This window comes from Delphinapterus leucas, chromosome 14 (genome assembly GCF_059928025.1).
Source record: "Delphinapterus leucas isolate spDelLeu-1000000601 "Yukka" chromosome 14, BTC_Dleu_Yukka2, whole genome shotgun sequence".
Taxonomy (NCBI): Eukaryota; Metazoa; Chordata; class Mammalia; order Artiodactyla; family Monodontidae; genus Delphinapterus; species Delphinapterus leucas.
The window spans coordinates 24,034,656-24,057,973 of NC_143142.1; the positions used below are offsets into that span (position 1 = coordinate 24,034,656).

General features: G+C 43.9%; 2 protein-coding genes across 2 annotated transcripts in view; both read right to left on the bottom strand.

Moving 5' to 3' along the window:
- PISD (phosphatidylserine decarboxylase) overlaps nt 1-23,318 on the bottom strand; it is a 36,862-nt gene that overhangs the window by 12,326 nt on the left and 1,218 nt on the right. The window contains 2 exon segments of the mRNA XM_089894770.1: nt 14,211-14,386; nt 18,089-18,168. Coding sequence (XP_089750896.1) covers nt 14,211-14,386; nt 18,089-18,168 — 256 coding nt within the window.
- PRR14L (proline rich 14 like) overlaps nt 18,089-23,318 on the bottom strand; it is a 74,088-nt gene continuing 68,858 nt past the window's right edge. Inside the window, exon 9 of the mRNA XM_089894756.1 lies at nt 18,089-18,168. The gene's annotated coding sequence lies outside the window, so the exon portion shown is untranslated. The remainder of the gene's footprint in view (nt 18,169-23,318) is intronic.

Genomic DNA, 23,318 nt, shown 5'->3' on the forward strand with positions numbered 1-23,318 from the left:
CAATCCCACCAGCCCAGATGACTTCTCTGCCACCCAGGCAGCGAGGAGGGTGCAGCAGGGTAAGGAAGCCCAGCAGAAAGCTCCCTCCAGGCAGGAGCCCAGCCCTGTCCATCCCCTTTCCCCTTAGTGGTGCAGGCACAGAGCACCCCCTTGGGCTGGGGGAGGCAAGGGAGAGGAAAGGCTGGAGTGGCTGCCACAGCTCCTGGCACATACCACGAAGGAGGTCCCTGAGGCCTTGAGATGTCCTCCTGCCCTGGAATGAGGCCAGGATTCTCTGAGGTCAGAGCTGGGCAGGCAGCAGGGTCTACTTCCCACCAACTTGACTGTCTGCCCATTTTAACATCCAGAACTGTCTTCTCAACACCTATTAGGTAAGAAATAAAATAGTACTTACTGAATCTCCACCCCCTGCCAGCATAGGACCAGGTATTTATTTACACCTACGTCATTCTCATTTAACAGCAGCCTGTTCACAGAGGGGAACAATAAAGCTATAACAATTACAGGAAGTTTAAAAACATGCAAAACATGTTCTACACTGTCCAGGGTCATGGACTCGTGGAGCAAAGGAAATGCCAAGTGCAGATCGACAGGGTAGCGGTGAACGACGTGGGAGACCTGACAGGCTGATCTGGCTTTATTCCTTTTCAGAACTGGAACGTCACACCTCACATTTTAAAAATACTAAACTGAGGGCAGAAACAAGGAAGCAGTGCTAACGCACCCCATGGCCAGATGAGATGACAACAAACCAGATGTGCTCAGATGTGGACTGAAGTGTTTAGGGGTGAAGTTTCATAATGTCTGCTATGTACTTTCAGTGGCTCAGAGGAGAGTCTGTACATATGCACAGAGACAAAGCAGATACGAGGAAACATTAATAACTGGTCACTCAAGCAGTGTGTGTGGGTAACAATTCTCTCAACTTTTCTACTCTGTTCAAAAGTGTTCACAATAAAATACTGGAAGACTTTGCTTTAAGCCACAGAAAAACCTCTAAATTCTACTACTAGGGAGAAAAACTCAAGACCACACTCAGCACACAGCGCCTCTCTGGCCCTGAGGCAGCATCATGCCCACCACTCCTGCTTCATGAGGCGGGTGGGGCAGTTCCGAGCTGAACCCCTCCCTCCTGTCCAGGCAACAGCCCTCCGATGACCACAGCCCACTCTGCAGCCTAGGGCCCCATCTCTGCAGAGTCAGCTCCTTGGTTTGCAGGAGGAGGGACACATGGACGGCTTCTTCCCCAAAGGGCCCCCCCTTCTACCAGGCCAGCTTCCCCACCGCCTGCACCTCTGTCCTCAAGACCCGTGAAGGCAAAAAGGACTCCTCAGAAGCACCAGAGACCAAGAGAAATCTGCCACCAGATGCCACCCTTCATGGAACAGGAAACCCCGGCGGGAGGGGGGCGGCACACCTGGGCACTCCCCCCATACACACCTGCCATCCAGGTCACCTGGTGACCTGGGCTTACAGACGCTACACACCTTCCACCCCTCTTGGTAAGAAGCACTTATGAAGGTCTGTTCCCCCCTTTGACTTATAGGGACAAAAAGGACAGCATATCTGAAATCATAGCTGCCACACAAACGCAGACTGCGATGCTCGGGCACAGGCAGTGGCCTTCCAGCTCCGGTCAGTGTTGCTCCCTTGAAGCCAGTTCTCCAGAGAGGCCTGGTGGCAACCACCCTCCCCACTGAGGCCAAACGCCAGGCCCAGGTAGCCCAAATAAGGTAGCCGGGCTCTTTGACCCCAAACCCTGACCTTTTTCAGGAAGGACACCATGAGTTCCTGAAAAGAAACTCGTGGAAGCATCCCCTCCTTCATGCGTGGCACTCGGCCTGCTCGAGGCTCCAGTTCTAAGGGCAGGGCGTTCTCCTGGTCTGACCAGAGCCAGAGGAATGTGGTGGATTCCTTGTTCCGTGCTATTCAGACTAAACGTTAAACTTACAAATACTCTGAGCCAGTAGAGACAGAGAATAAACACATGAAAATGTTGAAGTGGACTCACATTTAAAGAAAAGCAAATTACAAACTGTATTAAGGTATGATTCTTGATGTTCCCTATTTCCTCCACTGCTCTCAGTAAAGAGCTACTCTACCCCTCCATCTACTCAAGTCAAAACTCACGAGTCATTTTCAATTTCTCTCTCCCCCTGCATGCAATCCATCAGTGCATCCTGTCCACTCTCCCCTCAAAACATACCCAGAATCGAATGTGGAATCTAAAAAATACAGAAAACTAGTGAATATAACAAAAAAGCAGCAAACTCACAGATATAGAGAACTAGTGGTTACCAGTGGCAGGGGGGTGGGGGTGGGGAGGAATATTGGGATAGGAGAGTAAGAGGTACAAACTATTAGGTATAAAATAAGTTACAAGGACTTCCCTGGTGGCGCAATGGTTATGAATCTGCCTGCCCAATGCAGGAGACACGGGTTCCAGCCCCGGTCCGGGAAGATCCCACATGCCACGGAGCAACTAAGCCTGTGTGCCACAACTACTGAACCTGCACTCTAGAGCCTGATAGCCACAACTACTGAGCCCGCGTGCCACAACTACTGAAGCCCACATGCCTAGAGACCACGCTCCGCCACAAGAGAAGCCACCACAATGAGAAGAATGAGAAGCCCGCGCAGTGCAATGAAGAGTAGTCCCCGCTAGCCGCAACTAGAGAAAGCCCGCACACAGCAACGAAGACCGAACGCAGCCAAAAATAAATAAATTAATGAATTAAATAAGTTGTAAGAATATACTGTACAACATAGGGAATATAGCCAATAGTTTATAATAACCTTAAAAGGAGTTTAACCTTTAAAAATTATGAATCACTATATTGCACACCTGTAACTTATACTGTACATCAACTATACATCAATAAAATAAATACCAGAATCGAGTGCCTCCCCCCTACCCCAACTCCACTGCCCCCCACTCTGATCCAGGCCACCACCTTCTCTTGCTGGGGTCCTGTCAGAGCCTCCCAACAGGTCCCCTAATCTGTCTCCATAGCAGCCAGGACGACTGGATCAGAACCCAGATCACTCAACACTCACTCAGAGGACAGGCTGAGCTGGCGCCACGGGTCCTCCTGCCCTCCTACCTTCCTGCCTTCTGTGCCTCCAGCCACAGGGGCTCTTTGTTCTCCCTAAACAGAGACAAGTGTTCTCTATCCATCTCAAGCCTCTACCTGGACCACTCTCCCGGCCCCTCAGATGCCCCCTCAGCCCACACGGCACTAAGCGGGGCCTTCCTTCCTTCCCTGACTGCCTTGGTCCCAGCCCAGCTCTGCCCCAGCCTGAGACACTGTGCCCTTTACCTATGTTCTCTCCACGGCCTTTCAACCACTAGACATGTCCATGTGTCCATCTGTTTCTCAGCTCTCTCAGCCCCTAATAAGGGAAGCTCTCTGAGGACGGGAGCTCTAGCTCTACCAGTGGATCCCCAGCATCTCAACAGGGCCTGGCATATGGAAGGAGCTCAAAGATCTGTTGAATGAAGCAGCAAATTCAAGAAGAGAGGAATGGTGTTCATCTATGACAACTGTTTCAGTAACACCCAGTGTGGTTCATATACCCAACAATGCCTATTACAAATGGGTACAATAGTTTTAGACAGCAAACATGTAGCAAAAATCGTGCAGGTGCCCAGACCCCTTCAGACAGCAATTCTACACTGAGGCATTCAGCCTGAGGAAAAGGCCTACGTGCAAAGATGTGCTCTACAACGTTAATCACGATGGTAAAAACCACCAGGGCACCAGAATCCACTATGGTAGCAGAGCCACTTAACGTATGTAGTTACATGAAGTCTTGCAAAATCATCATATGTAGCAATATGTATAAGGTAAAAAAGGCAAGATACAAAACAGGAGTAGTTGATCCCTGAACAACACAGGTTTGAATGCGCAGGTCCACTTATAAGCACACTTTTTTCAATAAATACGTACTACAGTACTACGTAATTGGAGGATGTGAAGCCACGCATACCGAGAGTGGCCTGTAAAGTTATATGCATATTTTCAGTCGCTGGGGGGAGGGGAGTCAGTGCCGCTAACACCCGCATTGTTCAAGGGTCAACTGTATATCCATTTAAAAAAACAGACAGACATCAAGTGAAAAATAAAGCCCGTGATTATGCAACAAGTCGTCAGGTGAGAAGGGATGGGAATCATGACTGTCCTCCCAGTTCTCCAACATTCTGTCAGAGCGTTACATCACCTCTGTCATTTACAAGAGAATGAGACTGACTTCCAGGAGGGGGCCAAGACCATTCAATGGGAATGTGCTGGGAAAACTGCACATCCCCATGAATGAAGTCAGATACTTAACCTTACACGATATAAAAAAACAACTCAAAATGGATCAAAGACCTAAACATAAGACTTAAAACTATAAAATTCTTAGAGGAAAACAGGAGAAAATCTTCATGACGCTGGATTCAGAAATGATTTCTTAGATATGACACCAGAAACACAGGAAATAAAAGTATAAATAGATAAATTGGACTTCATCAAAAGATATGATCAAGAGAGTAAAAAGATAAGCCATAGAATAGGAGAAAAATATTTGCAAATACATATACCAGATAAGGGTCTAGTATCCAGAAAAATAAAGAACTCCTGCAACTCAGCAACGAAAAACCACACAATTCAAAAATGGATAAAGGGGGACTTCCCTGGTGGTGCAGTGGTTAAGAATCCACCTGCCAATACAGGGGACATGGGTTCAAGCCCTGGTCTAGGAAGATCTCACGTACCACAGAGCAACAAAGCCCATGCACCACAACTACTGAACCTGCGCTCTTGAGCCCGTGCTCTGCAGCAAGAGAAGCCACCGTAACGAGAAGCTCGCGCACCACAACAAAGAGTAGCCCCCGCTCGCCACAACTAGAGAAAGCCCGCGTGCAGTAACGAAGACCCAACGCAGCCATAAATAAATAAATAAATATATTTTATAAAAAATGGACAAAGGGCTTGAATAGACGTTTCTCCAAAGATATATAAATAGCCAATAAGCATGTGAAAGGATGCTCAACATCACTAGTCATTAGGAAATGAAAATCCAAACCTCAATGAGATACAATTTCACACCCATTAGGATGGCTATTATAAAAAAATTAAAAGGTGGATTAGAGACCTAAATGTAAGACCACACTATAAAACTCTTAGAGGAAAACATAGGAAGAACACTCTTTGACATAAATCACAGCAAGATCTTTTTTGGTCCACCTCCTAGAGTAATGGAAATAAAAACAAAAATAAACAAATGGGACCTAATGAAACTTAAAAGCTTTTGCACAGCAAAGGAAACTATAAACAAGACGAAAAGACAACCCTCAGAATGGGAGAAAATATTTGCAAACGAATCAACGGACAAAGGATTAATCTCCAAAATATATAAACAGCTCATGCAGCTCAATATTAAAAAAACAAACAACCCAATCCAAAAATGGGCAGAAGACCTAAATAGACATTTCTCCAAAGAAGACATACAGATGGCCAAGAAGCATATGAAAACCTGCTCATCACTAATTATCAGAGAAATGAAAATCAAAAATTACAATGAGGGGCTTCCCTGGTGGCGTAGTGGTTGGGAGTCCGCCTGTTAGTGCAGGGGACACGGGTTCGTGCCCTGGTCCAGGAGGATCCCACATGCCGTGGAGCGGCTGGGCCTGTGAGCCATGGCCGCTGAGCCTGTGCGTCCGGAGCCTGTGCTCCGCAACGGGAGAGGCCACAACAGTGAGAGGCCCGCATACCGCAAAAAAAAAAAAAAATTACAATGAGGTATCACTTCACACAAGTTAGAATGGGCATCATCAGAAAACCTACAAACAACAAATGCTGGAGAGGGTGTGGAGAAAAGGGAACCCTCTTGCACTGTTGGTGGGAATGTAAATTGATACAGCCACTATGGAGAACAGTATGGAGGTTCCTTAAAAAACTAAAAATAGAATTACCATATGACCCAGCAATCCCACTCTTGGGCATATGCCCAGAGAAAACCATAATTCAAAAAGACACATGCACCCCAATGTTCACTGCAGCACTATTTACAACAGCTAGGTCATGAAAGCAACCTAAATGCCCATTGACAGACGAATGGATAAAGAAGTGGTACATACATACAATGGAATATTACTCAGCCATAAAAAGGAATGAAATTGGGTCATTTGTTGAGACGTGGATGGATCTAGAGACTGTCGTACAGAGTGAAGTAAGTCAGAAAGAGAAAAACAAATATCGTATATTAATGCATTTATGTGGAACCTAGAAAAATGGTACAGATGAACCGGTTTGCAGAGCAAAAGTTGAGACACAGACGTAGAGAACAAACATATGGACACCAAGGGGGGAAAGCGGCGGCGGGGGTGGGGATGGTGGTGTGATGAATTGGGCGATTGGGATTGACATGTATACACTGATGTGTATAAAAATGATGACTAATAAGAACCTGCTGTATAAAAAAATAAATAAAATACAAAAAATTTTTTTAAAAAAGGTGTTGGTGAGGATGTGGAGAAAGTGGAATCCTCATACAATGCAAATTGGAATATAAAATGGTACAGCCACTGTGGAAAAGTTTGGCAGTTCCTCAAAAAGTTAAACATAGATTGACCATATGATCCAGAAACTCCACTCCTAGTTATACACCCAAAAGAACTGAAAGCAAAGACTCAAGCAGATACTTGTACACCAATGCTCACAGAAGCACTATTCCAACAGCCAAAGTGGAAACAACCCACTATCTATCAATAGATGATAAACAAAACATGGTCCATCCATAAAATGGAATACTATTCGGCCTTAAAAAGGAAAGAAACTCTGAAACATGCTATAAACATGGATGAATCTTGAAAATCTGGTAAGTGAAATAATAAGCCAGACACCAAAAGACAAATGTATAATTCCACTAATATGAAGTACCTAGAACAGTCTTCACAGAGACAGAGTAGGACAGTGCTTAAGGGGGTTGGGTGGGAGGTAGACTAGGGAATATTATTTAAAAGGTACAAAGCTTCTGTCTGAGATGATGAAAAAGTTCTAGGAACGGATAGTGGTAATGGTTGCAAAACAGTATGATGGGGCTTCACTGGTGGCGCAGTGGTTAAGAATCTGCCTGCCAATGCAGGCGACACGGGTTCGAGCCCTGGTCCGGGAAGATCCCACATGCCGCAGAGCAACTAAGACCGTATGCCACAACTACTGAGCCTGTGTTCTAGAGCTCATGAGCCACAACTGCTGAGCCCATGTGCCACAACTACTGAAGCCCGTGCACCTAGAGCCCGTGCTCTGCAACAAGAGAAGCCACCTCAACAAGAAGCCTGCGCACCACAACAAAAGAGTACCCCTGCTGCTGCAACTAGAGAAAGCCCACGTGCAGCAATGAAGACCCAACGCAGCCAAAAATACAATGCAGGGAACATGGGTTCCATCACTGGTCCGGGAAGATCCCACATGCCGTGGAGCAACTAAGCCCGTACGCCACAACTACTGAGCCTGAGCTCTAGAGCATACGAGCCACAACTACTGGCCCGTGCACAACTACTGAGCCCGTGCGCCACAACTACTGAAGCCTGCGCACCTAGAGCCTGTGCTCCGCAACAAAAGAAGCCACCGCAATGAGAAGCCCACACATTGCAACGAAGAGTAGCCCCCACTCACCGCAACTAGAGAAAGCCCGCGCACAGCAACGAAGACCCAGTGCAGCCAAAAATAAATAAATAAATTTATTTTTTGAAAAAAAGAAAAAGAAATAGACCCCAAAATGACAGAAGATGATGAAAAGGAGAAAAGGACTTTGAGACAGCTAAATAAACAAGCACAATATGCTCAAAGATTTATGGGAAAATATGATCATAATGAGAGAAATGGAAGACATAAAAAAGAACAACTTGAAACTTTCAAAATGAAAACCAGAATGTCTTCAATGAAAATTTCTACAAAAAGCTACTAGAATAAGTGAATTTAGTAAGATTACAGAAATTTTCATATATTGCTAATGGGAATACAAAATGGTAAAACAACTATTAATACTTTCAAAACAGTTTGGTGGTTTCTTATAAATACACAGTTACCTATGAATAGTAATTGTACTTTTAGGTATTTACACAAAAGAAATGAAAACAAATGTCTACACAAAGACTTAAACACAAATATTCATATAGACTTTATACATAATAGTCAAAAGATGCAAACAACCCAAATGTCCACCAACAGATGAAGGGTTAAAAATAATATGTGGGGCTTCCTTGGTGGCACAGTGGTTAAAAATCCTCCTGCCAACCCAGGGGACACGGGTTCGAGCCCTGGTCCGGGAAGATCCCACATGCTGCAGAACAACTAAGCCCGTGCACCACAACTACTGAGCCTGCACTCTAGAGCCCGAGAGCCACAACTACTGAGCCCTCATGCCATAACTACTGAAGCCCACGTGCCTAGAGCCCGTGCTCCACAAGAAGAGAAAACACTGCAATGAGAAGCCCCCGCTCACGCAACTAGAGGAAGCCCGTGCACATCAACGAAGACCCAACACAACCAAAAATAAGTAAAATTAAAAAAAAAAACTGTGGCATATCCACCCAATAAAATACTATTCAGCAATAAAGAGGAATGAATTTCAACATTACCGTCAGCGAAATAAACCACACAGAACAGAGTACATTCCATTTAAATAAAATTTCTTAAAAGAAAAATCTCATCTATAGTGATAGGAAGCAGATCAGTGATTGCCTGGAACCATGGTTCGATACTGACTGCAAAGGGATACATATTTTATATCTCTACACAAGTCTATATATTTATTAAAACCAATGAATTATATGCTTAAAAAGGGTTTTATTGCATGTAAACAATACCTCAGTAAAGTCGACTTAGAAATTGAATCAGGGCTTCCCTGGTGGCACAACGGTTAAGAATCCACCTGCCAATGCAGGGGACATGGGTTTGAGCCCTGGTCAGGGAAGATCCCACATGCCGCAGAGCAACTAATCCTGTGCGCCACAGCTACTGAGTCTGTGCTCTAGACCCCGCGAGCCACAACTATTGAAGCCCGTGCCTAAAGCCTGTGTTCTGCAACAAGAGAAGTCACCACAATGAGAAGCCGGCACACCAGAACAAAGAGTAGTCCCTGCTCTCTGCAACTAGAGAAAGCCCACGCTCAGCAACGAAGACCCAATGCAGCAAAAAATAAATAAATAAATATTTTTTTAAAAAAGAAATTAAATCACCACAGTAGCATTATTTACAGTAGCCAAGACATGGAAACAACTTAAGTGTCCATCAAGTGATGAATGAATAAAGAAGTTATGGTGTATATATTTACAATGGAGTATTATTCAGCCATAAAAAATAAGGAAATTCTACCATTTGCGACAACATGGATGGACCTTAAAGGCATTATGCTAAGTGGAATGACTCAGACAGAAAAAGACAAATACCATATGATCTCACTTATATGTGGAATCTTACAAAAAAAAAAAAAAAAAAACCAAAAAATCCCACCAAACTCAGAAAAACAGATCAGACTGAGGAGGAGGGGGAGCGGGGAATTAGAGGAAGGTGGACAAAAGGTACAAACTTCCAGATATAAGAGAAATAAGTACTACGGATGTAATGTACAATATGATGACTATAGTTACCACTGCTGTATTAACATACAGGAAAATTAAGAGAGTTAATCCTAAGAGTTCTCATCACAAGGAGAAACTTTTTTTTTCCTTTTTTCTTTTCTTCTTTATTTTCTTTTTATTGTATCTATATGAGATGATGGATATTAGCTGAACCTACTGTGGTAATCATTTCACAATGTATCAAGCTATCATGCTGTACACCTTAAACATATATACAGTGATATATATCAATTGTTTCTCAATGAAATTGGAAAAAAATTAAATCAACTTTCAATAAATATGTAAGTACGGAGAGACTTTCTGGAAGATACACAAGAAATGTTAAAAATTCTTGCTTGGGGCTTCCCTGGTGGCGCAGTGGTTAAGAATCCGCCTGCCGATGCAGGGGACACGCGTTCGAGCCCTGGTCTGGGAAGATCCCACATGCAGCGGAGCAACTAAGCCCATGTGCCCCAACTACTGAGCCTGCGCTCTAGAGCCCGTGAACCACAACTACCGAGCCTGTGTGCTGCAACTACTGAAGCCCACATGCCTAGAGCCCATGCTCTGCAATGAGAAGCCACCGCAATGAGAAGTCTGCACACCACAACGAAGAGTAGCCCCCGCTTGCTGCAACTAGAGAAAGACCGCCCACAGCAATGAAAACACAACGCAGCCAAAAATAAAATAAACAAATAAATTTAAAAAAAAACATGAAAAACTCTTGCTTGCTTCTGGAGAGCGGGAATGGGATTAGCAGACGGGGTGGAGAGTGGAAGGCTCATTTTTATGTAATCCCTTCTTTACTATTTGAATTTTCACATGATCATATTTTATTTAAAATTTTTAAACTATCTTATTAAAAATAAAAATTAATTTAACAATACATACTCCTAAACAGAGCCAAAAGCTTAGAAGGGTGATGTTCACCAAAATGTTAACTGGTTTCCTGTGGGTTGTAGGATTACAGGTCATCAACTCTTTTCATCTTCATATTTTGCAACACTTCCTTATTTTTTGTAGATGAACACATCTTTATAAGTAGATAAAGGACAAAGCTATTTCCACATTGGGGAAAGTGATGCCATATATATAGAGAGAGAAAGAGTGGAGCTACTGGAACCTGGATGCTCCTGAAAGCTTCCAGAGACTCCACTCTCCTTAACAGGTTACTTTGTTGCTAGTTACAGAATTCCCTTTAATCCCACAGCAGCAAACACATAGGTTTCATTTCTACTCAGCAGATTGCATGAACTTTTTTTTTTTAATTTTATAAATTTATTGATTGATTGATTGCTGCATTGGGTCTTCTTTGCTGCGCGCAAGCTTTCTCTAGTTGTGGCGAGCAGGGGCTACTCTTCGTCGCGGTGCGCAGGCTTCTCATTGTGGTGGCTTCTCTTGCTGCGGAGCGCGGGCTTCTCATTGCAGTGGCTTCTCTTGTTGTAGAGCACAGGCTCTAGGCACACAGGCTTCAGTAGTTGTGGCACGCGGGCTCAGTAGTTGTGGCTTGCGGGCTCTAGAGTGCAGGCTCAGTAGCTGTGGCGCACGGGCTTAGTTGCTCCGCGGCATGTGGGATTTTCCCGGACCAGGGCTCAAACCCGTGTCCCCTGCATTGGCAGGCGGATTCTTAACCACTTTGCCACCAGGGAAGTCCCTGCATGAACTTTTTTTTTCTTCTTTTCTACCATAAAAACAACAAGAATCTTAGATCAGGCAAAAATCTTAGAAACATTTTCTTAAATGTGTAAAAACAGAAGCCCCAAGGTGACACACTCACCCAAGGCCTCGCAGCTGCTGGTGCCCAGATCTCAAGTCTCTTGACACCCTGTCCCTCCCTCCTTACTGCTCCTACGTGAGCGCTGCACCCACCCCAGCCCAGAGGACAGCCTGCAGGGAGTGAGGCAGCATAGATTTTGGAGTTATGGTTTCCTCTAAACTGTTACCAAAAAGAGGAAATTCTATTTACATGAAGGAAAGATGTGAGCATGAATTCTTCAGGAGTGCTGGGCTGGGGGCTGGGCGGGGGGGGCGGTGGATAATGTGAATGCTCGTCACATTATCACAGACAACAACTGTTCAAGTCAGGCCACTCAAATTCACCTCCCATTTTAAACAGTCAGCCCCAGAGAATGGAGGTACCTCAAATACACAGCAAGCCCTCCCTCCATCTCTCACTGCCACCGTCGAGCTCCTATACTAAGAGCACCTTCTATGAGCAACACAGTATTTATTGTTCCAAGAGTACGGCATTTGGCATCGACAGACCTCTGTTCTGGAACCTATTCTGCCACCAACTAGTCTTTCCATTTGTAAAATGGCTCTAACACCTGCCCTTCCTACCTCAGTGAGATGTTGTAACTAAAAGGGTTCAGAAAAACTGCGAGGTGCTGTTCAACATAAGGTACTACAACCATGCTCTTGAGAGTTTTGATACAGAGGGAAGACCAGAGGGTTCTCTGCAACAAGAGAAATTCACAAGCTAGGAAAGGACAAAGGCTTCCTGCTGGCACTCTGACCAAGAGGGGCTAATAGGAAGGCTTCATGTGTGGGGATGGCTATACAGCCCATGTCTGTCTCCTGGAAACCCAGAAAACACTATTTGGTAAGAAAAAATCACCCAGTCACCTCAACTGTGCCACTGACCCCAGAGGCCATCTCAGCAGTAACTTCCAACCTGTCTACTTTCTTAGCTCTGGAGATGCCAGACTTGACTTCAGGGATAGGAAGGGATTATATTCCAGCAAAATCACTACCAGAAATTTTCACCTGCCACATACTAATGGAGCCCTGAAGGGACCCTTACAGCTCATCTGCCCATGATTCCTAAATCTGACTTGTCATGAGAATCACCCGCAGGGCCTTGTAAGAACAAAGATCTTGAGCCTTGCCCAAAGTTTCTAAATCTCTAGAGCGAGCTGAGACCAAAGAGTCCATATCATTAAAGCTCCCCAAACAATTCTGAGGATCAGCCAGACTGGGGTACTCTTGTCATTTTTCATATGAGGTGTCAGTGATTAGGTAGAGCCGGGGGTGGGACTAAGATCCAGCCCCCATCTGCCCATTCAAGAACTGCCCCCCGCCCCCCCCCCAAACCTGCTGCCTCTCCTGAAATCTTACAGCGTCTACTCTGAGCCCAGACCATTTCCCCTTCATAAATGAAATGCTGCCCAACTTGCAAACCCAGGAGCCATCTTATTCCACCGAAAGAACAGGACCTAACGTAAGCCCAGTTCTTTACCAACAGGGGCTTCAGACCTCTCACTGTACTAGGCCACTCTGCTCCTGTGTCCTGTCACTGTCCAGAGCCTAGAACTTAGAAGCTAATCAACTCTGTCCTCTTTACAAATAATCGTTTTTCAGGTATTGACTCATATATGGCAGTAATCCCAATTATACAAACAGTGGATGCTATGAAAAACTACTGACATTAGTCTTTTATGAATGAGGAAGTAGCAAATTTCTTCCAAATGTAGATTCTCTTGGGATACCTTTGAAATGAGTGGGAATTTCCTGAAAGCAGGTGGGCATGTCACCAGGTGGGTCAGCCTGACAGATGCCTGGGGTCAGAGCGAAGCCAGCTTGGGTTTAACACTGGAGTGGGGTCATGAATCACAGTCTTAACAAGTACTTTACTAGTTTGAAGGAGAAGGATATGTTTACAGAGGAAACAACCAATGTTATGGGAAACAGTGTTCAGCATACTTAAAAAGTATGACTCACATACTATACAATTCTGTAAAAAAGGACTCTGTAATATACAACCAAAAAACAGAAAACTTGGAAAATGACATGTCCAAGTCCACACAGCTACTAGGAGCATGGTTAGAACCTGCCTTCAGGACTGGGACCCTGGCTGCTGGGTGCAGCTGAGCTGGATTGCTGATATGGCACAGCTCGTGGGGAAATCCAAATGCATCATCCCAAATACCATCGTCTCTGCTTTCACCCCCTCTGTTGCCCAAGCTATCAGGGTCTATTGATATTTCAGATATTTCACTTGTTAAATTATGGGTAAAAAGAAAGCAATTTTTAAACTTACACCTTTATATTCAATTTCAGTATTTACTGAATGTCTGCTCTGAGTCAGATATCCTGGGCCTCGGGAAGCACAGATGAGTAAGACAGTTCATTACGTATCACACAAGGTACAACGACACCAAAGGCCGCCCCAACTGTATGGCCCAATTGCGGGGAGAGCATTTTGAGCAGTAATGATAAAGGAATTTGATGATTTCAGTCTGGTCTCTGGTGAGAACTTATCCACATCACAAAAGTCCAACCCTTCCAGCTCATCCTCAGACTTGTGAAGGCGTGAACTGTCAGGACGCCAGCCTGAGTACAAGGCACGAGCTCTGAATATTTCAACAGCAGGAAATTTCCACTCGGAGGCCTTGGGGAGACCAGGGGTGGATCTGGAGACAGAGGGAAGCCGGACATGATGTCCAAGGTATAACTTCTGTAATAGCCCCAAAACCACTGGAGATGTGAGCTCCAAGAAAGCACATTTCACTTTTTCAAACAGTTTAACTTTGGAGCAGTTTACAAAGTGACAGGCAGTTGTGCTCCATGAGAACCCAAGGTGGTTCCATCCTGTTCCTACCTCCCAGTGACCAGCAAGTTTGCGCGGGATCTCCAAGCCCAGCTTCTCCCATTCTCGCTCCTGGTACTTCTCATACTGCCGGTAACCTGCATACCCGCCACCCGTCGCGACCAAAAAGAGCAGGGGGCGCAGCAGGGACAAGGTTCGGGCAGGGGCAGTGTGGACTTTTCTGGCATCTGTAACAAAAAGCAGGAAAATTTTGAGCCTGGGAAAAGGGACGGGTATGAGTCACGCAAACACAGCACCAACAGGAGGGCTGGGAAAAGCCCTCAGCAAAGCTGACTGGACCCGGAAGGGATCTGACAGGGAGGTGCAGCCCTGAGTCACTGCAAAGACCCTGCTGCCTCCAAATTCTATCTAGTAAGGTACAAGCTTCTTTCCTGTGACACTACAGTGCACCCCAAATGCCACCATAATTACAGAATTTAAGATGAAAACATTGAATTGCAAAGAGGTCAAGAAATGAATCCAGGTTGCCCCGCTGGATACCAACAGGGCCAGGACTGGGACAGGTACCATTTCTCACGCAGGCTCTCTGATTTTACTTTTACGATCCAGGCCCAGTTCTGACTGGACAGTAGTATTCTCCCAAATGCAAAATCTCGTAAGCTCTTACAATTCAATGATAAAAGATAAATAGTCCAATTTTAAAACGTACTAAGAATTTGAATAGATATTTCTCCAAAGAAGATATATGAGTGGCCAGTAAGCACATGTAAGGATGCTCAACATCTGTTATGGTTGAATTATGTCCCCCTAAAATTCATATGCTTAAGTCCTAACCCTTAGCACCTCAGAATGTGACCTTACTTGGATAAAAGGTCTCTACAGAGGTAATCAAGTTAAAATAAGGTCAGCACAGTGGGCCCTAATCCAATATGACTAGTGTGCTTATAAAAAGAGAAAATTTGGGGACTTCCCTGGTAGTCCAGTGGATAAGAATCTGTCTTACAATGCAGGGGACACCAGTTGGATCCCTGGTTGGGGAACTAAGATCCCACATGCCACAGGGCAACTAAGCCCACGCACCACAACTACTGAGCCCATGCGCCACAACTAGAGAGGAGCCTGTGCACGCACAGCAACAAAGCGAAGAGCCCATGCGCCGCAATGAAGGAGCCTGCATGCTGCAACTAAGACCCGACGCAGCCAGAAAACAAGTAAATAAATTTTTAAAAAATAAATTAAAAAATAAAAAGAGAAAATTTGGAGACAGACACGCACACAGGGAGAATGCTATCTGAAGACGAAGGCAGGGATCGGGGTGATGCTTCTATAATACAAGCCAAAAAAGCCAAATATTGCCAGCAATCCTTCAGAAGCTAGACAAGAGGCTCTCCCTCACACCCCTCAGAAGGAAGCAGCCCTATGACACCTTGATCTTGGACCTCTAGTCTCCAGAACTATGGGAGAATAAATTTCTACCGTTTAAGCCACTCAGTTTGTGGTACTCTGTTCCAGTAGCCCTAGCAAACCAATACATCATTAGTAATCAGGGAAATGCAAATCAAAACCACGATGAGATACAACTTCACACCCACTAGGATGGTTTTATCAAAAAGACAGATAATTGTTGGTAAGGATGTGGAGAAACTGGAACACGCATACACTGCTGATGGGATTGTAAAATGGGGCTTCAGTTCTTCAAAATGTTAAACATAAAATTACCACATGACCTAGCAATTCAGCTCTTAGGGAAGTGAAACATACATCTACACAGAAATTTGTCATGCATGCTCCACAGCAGCATTATTCATAATAGCCAAAAAGTGAAAATAACCCAAATGTCCATCAACTGACAAATGAATAAAAAAGTGGTATACCAATACAATGGAATATTGATAATAAAAAAGGAATGAAGTATTGACACATGCTACACATGAACCTTGAATACATTATGTAAAAGAAGTCAGCCACAAAAGGCTGCATATTGTATGATTCCACTTATATGAAGTGTCTGGTATAGGAAACATACTAGAGAGACATAAAGTAGGTTAGTGGGTGCCAGGAACTAGGGGTAGGGAGAAATGGGGAGTGACAGTTTAATGGATCAAGTGCTACTATTGTGGGGGGGCGAGGAGGGAATGAAAATATTCTAAAATTAGGTAGTGCTAATGGTTGTACAACTCTGTAAGTATAAAAAAACCCCACTGAATTGCGTACTTAAAAGGGTGAACTTTATGGTATGAAAACTGTATCTCAATAAAGTTATTGTTAAAACAAAATCTCAAGAGCTGACTTCTCAGTAGCCTGCACAAAACCTTCATCCTGTCCTTGGCTTCCAATGGAAGGAAATCATCCTGCCCATTTGTCCCTGTCCCTCCACCACCTTTTGGTTGTTGCTGTTTCTTTTTCTTTCTTTTTTTTGGCCGTGCCGAGAGGCTTGTGGGATTTTAGTTTCCCAACCAGGGATTGAACCTGGGTCCTCAGCAGTGAGACTGTGGAGTCCTAACCACTGGACCGTCAGGGAATTTCCTGTTTCTTTTTTTGTTTTTTTTTATTTTTTTATTTTTTTTTGCGGTACACGGGCCTCTCACTGTTGTGGCCTCTCCCGTTGCGGAGCACAGGCTCCGGACGCGCAGGCTCAGCAGCCATGGCTCACGGGCCCAGCAACTCCAGCGGGCCCAGCCACCCCGCGGCATTTGGGATCTTCCCAGACCAGGGCACGAACCCGTGTCCCCTGCATTGGCAGGCGGACTCTCAACCACTGCGCCACCAGGGAAGCCCTGTTTCTTTTTTTTAAATGAACAAGTATAGATGTCATTAATCTCCTCCATTTTCTGATTACTCCTAATGAACCCTTACTACTTAACAACTAAATATTCTACCTCTGACCAGAAAATCTTGTCAAAAAGCAAGAAACATTTTTTTTTCCTCTTTCTGAAATATTTGGTGATGAGAGAACTGTTGTACACTCCCTACCTGCACTGAACCAGCACCCTAGGCTGACTGGTCACACTCTCCTGCATGCTTCTGCTACTCTGGACCTTTCTTCAACTATAGGTCTTTCTCTTACCTTCCACAGGCTTACTTTACTCCTCCAACAGGAAGTAGTAAGCAGAGGGTGCCCTCCACTCCTGACCGCCTCTCTGCTGCATTTGTCACTTTAAAAAAGCACAGCTTTTCTGCAGATCCAAGATTCTGGCTTGATTTCTGAGGCTCCCCCTGAACCCTTCAAGTGATTCCTATGTGTTCCAGCCTGCAAGTCCTAATTAAATAAGTAACACCCAGATGTGCCCCTATTAACTACCTTAATAAGCCTTTTGTTTTTATTCTCATTAATCATCTCATTTTATTCCCAAGGTATGATTACTGGACAGTCAAAAATAGCCTCCAGTATGATAGAATAAAAAGGATTTTTAGTTAATAAAGACAATATACATTTTTGTACAGGTTCAAAGAGCTGCTTACAAGATCCAAAAAGTTCATAATCCAGTGCTGATGAGGGTGTGGGGAACATCCTGCTCAGAGGAGTGTAAACTGGGACAACCTTCTCTGAAGAGTAATTTGGCTTAAATACCAAATTATAAAATACATAAACCTTTTGATCCAGTAATTCTAAGTCTACAAATCTATCCTGAGGATGCACAAAAATATGTTAGTACAGAACTGTCTGTAATAGGAAAAGACTAGGAGCAACTTAAATGTCCAACACCAAACAGTACAGTCATGCGACGGAATACTACACAGCCAGTAAAAACAATCAGATAACAGCAGCTAATGCTTCAGTGGTACCTACATGCCAGGTACTCTAAGCACTTTGCAGGCACAATTCCATCTGATTCTAACAACAACCCTATGAAATACATGCTGTGTTTATCCCAATTTACTGACAAACTGAAGCAGAGAGGCCAGCATTGGCTCTAACTGCTACTTACTTGTGGAAAAGGTTCTGAGAGGCAGCTTCCTTAAGGACTGAAGGAAATGGCTTAGGGCAATGTCTTCACAGTGACGGCGCCTACAATCAAGCAAAAATGAAGCATTAAATATTTTTTTAATTAAAAAGAAATTAGTGGATCAACTTCTAAAATTTGAATATAGTCTATAGATTCAATAATAGTATTGTGTCTGTGTTAATTTCCTGGCTTTGACCATTGTACTGTGGTTTTCGTAAGAAAACGTCCTTATACAAAAAGGGCTCAAATATTTAAAGGTAAAGGGGCATCAAGTGTTTCAGAAAAAAATATATACAAACACACACTCACAAAGAGAAAAAAAGGGAGAGGAAGGGAGAGAGAATGATAAAGCAAATATAGTTGATATTTGGGGAATCAGAGGACAATGTATTTGGGAATACTCTGTACTATTTTTATAACTTCTCTGTAAGTCTAAAATTTTTTCACACACAAAGCTGCTCTTTTCTTAATTAAGTATAAGAGCATAATAAGAAGTAAACCTGGCACTTACACAAAGCCATACGTTTCTTCACCACAAACAAAGAGCTATACACAGCCTTGTAGCCTCTAACCCCTACTCATTAAAGAACCTAATAAAGTGGTTGAAATTTTAAACTGTTTTTTTTTTTTTGGCTGCGCTGCAGCTTGCAGGATCGAACCCATGGCACCTGCAGCGGGAAGTGTGGAGTCCTACTAACCACTGGACCACCAGTGAATTCCCTAAAATTTTAAACTTTAAATGTTTGCCCTAGAAAAGAAATGACACAAACCAGGCTGAACTATTCTAATCTACTTTGAGTTTGGAAGGCTCAACTGGTTTGGAATTTTTTAATTAATATTTGTGGCTACTTTGCCACAAAAGCTACTTTCAAAGAGTGAATAGGGTTTTCAGGCATTCTGAGAAAAAAATGACTACTTTCATGGCTTCAAGCTCTAAGAAAATATTATTTCCGATTCTTTGTTTCTCTTCTTTGTTTCCTCTTCACCCAGGGAAACTGGACATATACCCAGTGGCAATAAGTGACTTGGCCAGCAAGGAAAGCATGAATGAATTTTTAGTGAACTGGCTCTCTCCTTAATCAAAAAGCAAACACCCCACCTTCAATTCAGATAGCACTTAAGTTCCCCCACATATTGGCCTGAAATCTAAAGTAAAGAAACTATGTCCTTGTCAGTGTTTTTTTTTTCCCTTGAAGCCCTTTATGAGAGAAGCAGAAATTTACTCTATAAATGTCTAAACTGCTATTTTTGTGGAGAACAGAACTGCATTTATGACTTTCATACAATGATATTGACATTCATGGATACTCAGTAGTTATGTCTCACACAGACATCCTGTAGATTTTATCAGATTTAAACACCTTCGTTTTTTCACATGAAATTTCCTTGACTTAACAACACTCACAGCATGGTGGTAACATGACGACTCTGATTCTCCTACAGGCAAGCAAGGTCTGTACGGAGAACAAGCCTGGGACCATGACAATCACCACCCCCTCAGAGGCCAGGTGGATGGACAGTTATTAACACAAAGGAGGGTGTGTTGCAGTACCTGAATGTTCTTTCAGCAGTGAACAATGCTCATCTCTTTGACTGGGCACTCCCATTGCAAAAGCTAAGCGCCTAAAACCCTGCTTTACAAATGGAATAAGAACAAGAAGTGTAAAATCTGACTAAAGGCTGTATTGTTGTGTTGTGCACACTGCTATATTGTGTGTTCCAGAATTGCTGCTGAACCCCCTAACTGAAAGAACGTTTGCAGATTGTTGAAAAAGGCTTTTTTTGTGGGGAAGGGGGTGTGGGCTGGGGGAGGTACAAGTGGGAGATAATCATTTATCCACCGTAACCCAATGCACGGCACTCAGGTGGCTGGTTTGCATACGGATCTTCCTGAGAACAGAGTCTTGGTCTCTTGTCCACTGCTGTAGCCCCAGCTCCTGGAACAAGTGCCTGGCAAACGCCCCAGTTGCATCAGCTTGTCTTTCATTCCTGGATCATTCCTATCCTCATATAAATGTTGTACTTTCTCCAATCTTACAGAAACACTGTCTACCCCACTGCAGGCTCTTTAAAAGAGCAATGTTCCCTGTCATCACTTCCTCCCCTCCCCCCCCTTCATCCCACTCAACCAGGCTTTTGTTCCCACCACGTCATCTTGTCAAGGTCACCAACTTCCACATTGTCAACCCCAACACATATTTCTTGGACCTCGTGTTATGTGACTTCTCAGCAGCATCTGCCACTGGTGAGCCCTTCCTCCTTTTTTTTTCCCCCACTGAGGTATCATTGACATGTAACATTATATTAGTTTCAGATGTACAACATTATTCCCTATTTGTATATATTGTGAAAGGATCACCACAATAAGTCTAATTAACATCCCTCACCATACATATTTACAAAAACGTTTTTCTTGTGATGAAAAAGATCTACTCTCTTAGCAACTTTTAAATATACAATACAGTATTGTTAACGGTAGTCACCATGCTGCACATTACATCCCCAGGACTTAGGTATTTTATAAGTTGTATCTTTTGACTTCATTCACTTTCTCCTTCTTGAAACACATTTAGCCTTTGGGACCCTGATCTTCCTACCTCTCCAGCCTCTCCCTAACTTCAAACAGCTGCCGTGCCCAGGGTTCACACCTCTTCTCTGTCTGTGCTCTCCCTGAGACATGTTCACCCAGTCCCGCAGCTTTAAATAGCCAGATACTGAGGACTCCCTCACTGCTCCTTCAAAGACCTCTGGACCATATTTCCACCTGGCTACCCAACATCCCCACTCTGAATCACCTCAAACTGAGTTTGTCCAGAACAGAATTCCTGACACTCCCTCACTCCAGTTCAACCTGCTCCACCCCCAGAGTTGTCCATCTGTGGCAGAGACTAGCCAGGTTATTAAATCCACTTCCTCTACCCAACAGACTACATTTCCCAGCCTCCCTTGCAATAGGGTGTGGCCACATAACTGAGTTCTAACCACTGTAAGAACCATTCAGGCTTCCCAAGCTGTCCCGTTTCAGCCTGTTTGATGCAAACATGCAGACCTTTGGAAGCCATGTGTTAAAGATGTCAGGAGATGGGTCCTCAAATCACTGCTGTCCTGCAGATCAGGAGCACCCACTGGGACTTTACATGATTGAGACCAACACTTTTACTGTGTTAAATCACTGAAATGCTGGAGTTTACCTGTTACCACAGCAACACTGCTATAATTAATATACCATCTCAGAAAAAAGGCATCACCATTCACCCAACTTCACAAGTCGAAACCCTAGGGACTCCTTTTGTAAGTCCTTTCTTTCTCACTATCCACATTCAATCCAGTGACAAGGCATGAAGTCTCTACCTTCAAAATATGCCCATATCTGCCTACTTCTCTGCCACCACTCTCACTCTGGCCTGAGCCACCAGATCTGTCACTGAAGGACTGCACTAGCCTGTTCTCCCTGCTTGGCTTCTGTGTCCCATTCACCACAGAACAGCCAGAGTGACCTTTTCAAAAGAGAAAATAAGACGAGACCCTATGTAAGTGGTCCTCGCTGAACCCTCAGACCTCCTGCTGCTTCCCTTCTCCTCACTCACCTGCCCCCATTCCTTGCACACTCATGCCTCTGCATTTGCTGTTTGCTCTGCTGGGCATACCCCTCCAGCTGGCTCAGTCCCTCCTCATTCAGTTCTCTGCTCAAATGCTTCCTCCTGGTTGGTTTCTCCTCACCACAAGCCCAAAAGTTGTCCCTCTGGAGCGTTCTCTAACCCCTTAATTACCTGCCTTTATTTTTCTGCGTAACACTTCTCACTACCCGAAATGAACAGATTTTATATATATTCACTCATTTGTTTACTGTCTGTACCCCTCAAATGCAGGGGTTTGTCTGTCTTCCCCCTGGACCTCAATCTCAGCAGTGAGATTAAGCTTCAGAGAAATGAACGGCTGGCTAGGTTCAATCACATGTACCTTCTACATGGTGAACTCACGTGGGCCTCCTGCAAGAGGGCAATTAAAGCCCAGGATTAAGCACTCAAATCTGATTGTGGGGCTCAAATCTCCATCCTGCCACTTACTAATTAGCTGTGTGACCTTAAGGCATTTCTTAACTAATCTTAAGCCTCAGTTTCTCCACCTGTAAAAACAGGACCTACCTCATTAGGAATAAATGAGACAATCACATAAAACCTTAAGCCCAGGCCCTGGCACCTAGTTACATATTACTATTATTGAAAGTAACAGAGTTGATATTCAGCTGGCACACACTGGGATGGCCATATTAACTGTCTGTGACCACTCTGAATGGTTTGTGTCCACACTGTCATAGTTTTAAATTATTTTTAACATCACCCCTGGTGGTAACACTAACTATAGTCCTTGTGTCTCTCCTGCTTTTTAGAGCTGTGAAAGTTCTGAAAATGAACTGGCAGGCCTCTTGAAGGCCTCATTCCACGTTCTATCTCATATTATTTAGTAATGTTTTCTTGCTCTGCTACTAAACTGTAAAGTTCTTTAAACATGAGGCCTATATCTTTTAATTCCTCTCTCTTCCCCTGCTCTCCCTCCCCCTCCCGATCCCTGGCACTGCAGTTGGCAGTGGTAGGAATGTCATAAGTATTCCTGAAGGAAAGTCTTGCACAAGCAACCACTCCTTGGGCACTATGTCCATACTTGCCCGAACCTAAGAATCATCCAGGACACGTGTAAAGAACACAGCTGCCGGAGCCCCAACCTATATCTACTGAACCTGAATTTGGCAGTATTGGGGGATATACCTGGGACTCTCTTTTTCTGATAAACACCCACCCCATTTTTTCATCAAACAAATTTGGGAAACATGGCCCTAAATTATCACCCATAATTGCCTTCTTTTGGTTCTCTCACCTGTCACCTATCACCCAGGTACTGAAAAACTTCCCTGCAATATGAGGTTTTCAAACATATGTCTCACAGACACTGCTTTACTTAAAACTCATGGAAATGTTCTCTTTTGGGGTTTTTTTGCATCTAAATATAGTTCCCATCTGGATATGTAATACCTTTGAAAACTGAGTTCTTATTGTACCCAAATCCTCACCCTCCTTAAATTGCACCTAAATCCAGTCTTATCCTACCTACACTGGTACTAAAGTTATGACTCTTTTTCCCTTTCCCTTTTTAAATGATGAGTGAAGTACATCCTCCTCACCATCGTTAAACAAAAAAAAAAAAAAAAGAAAAC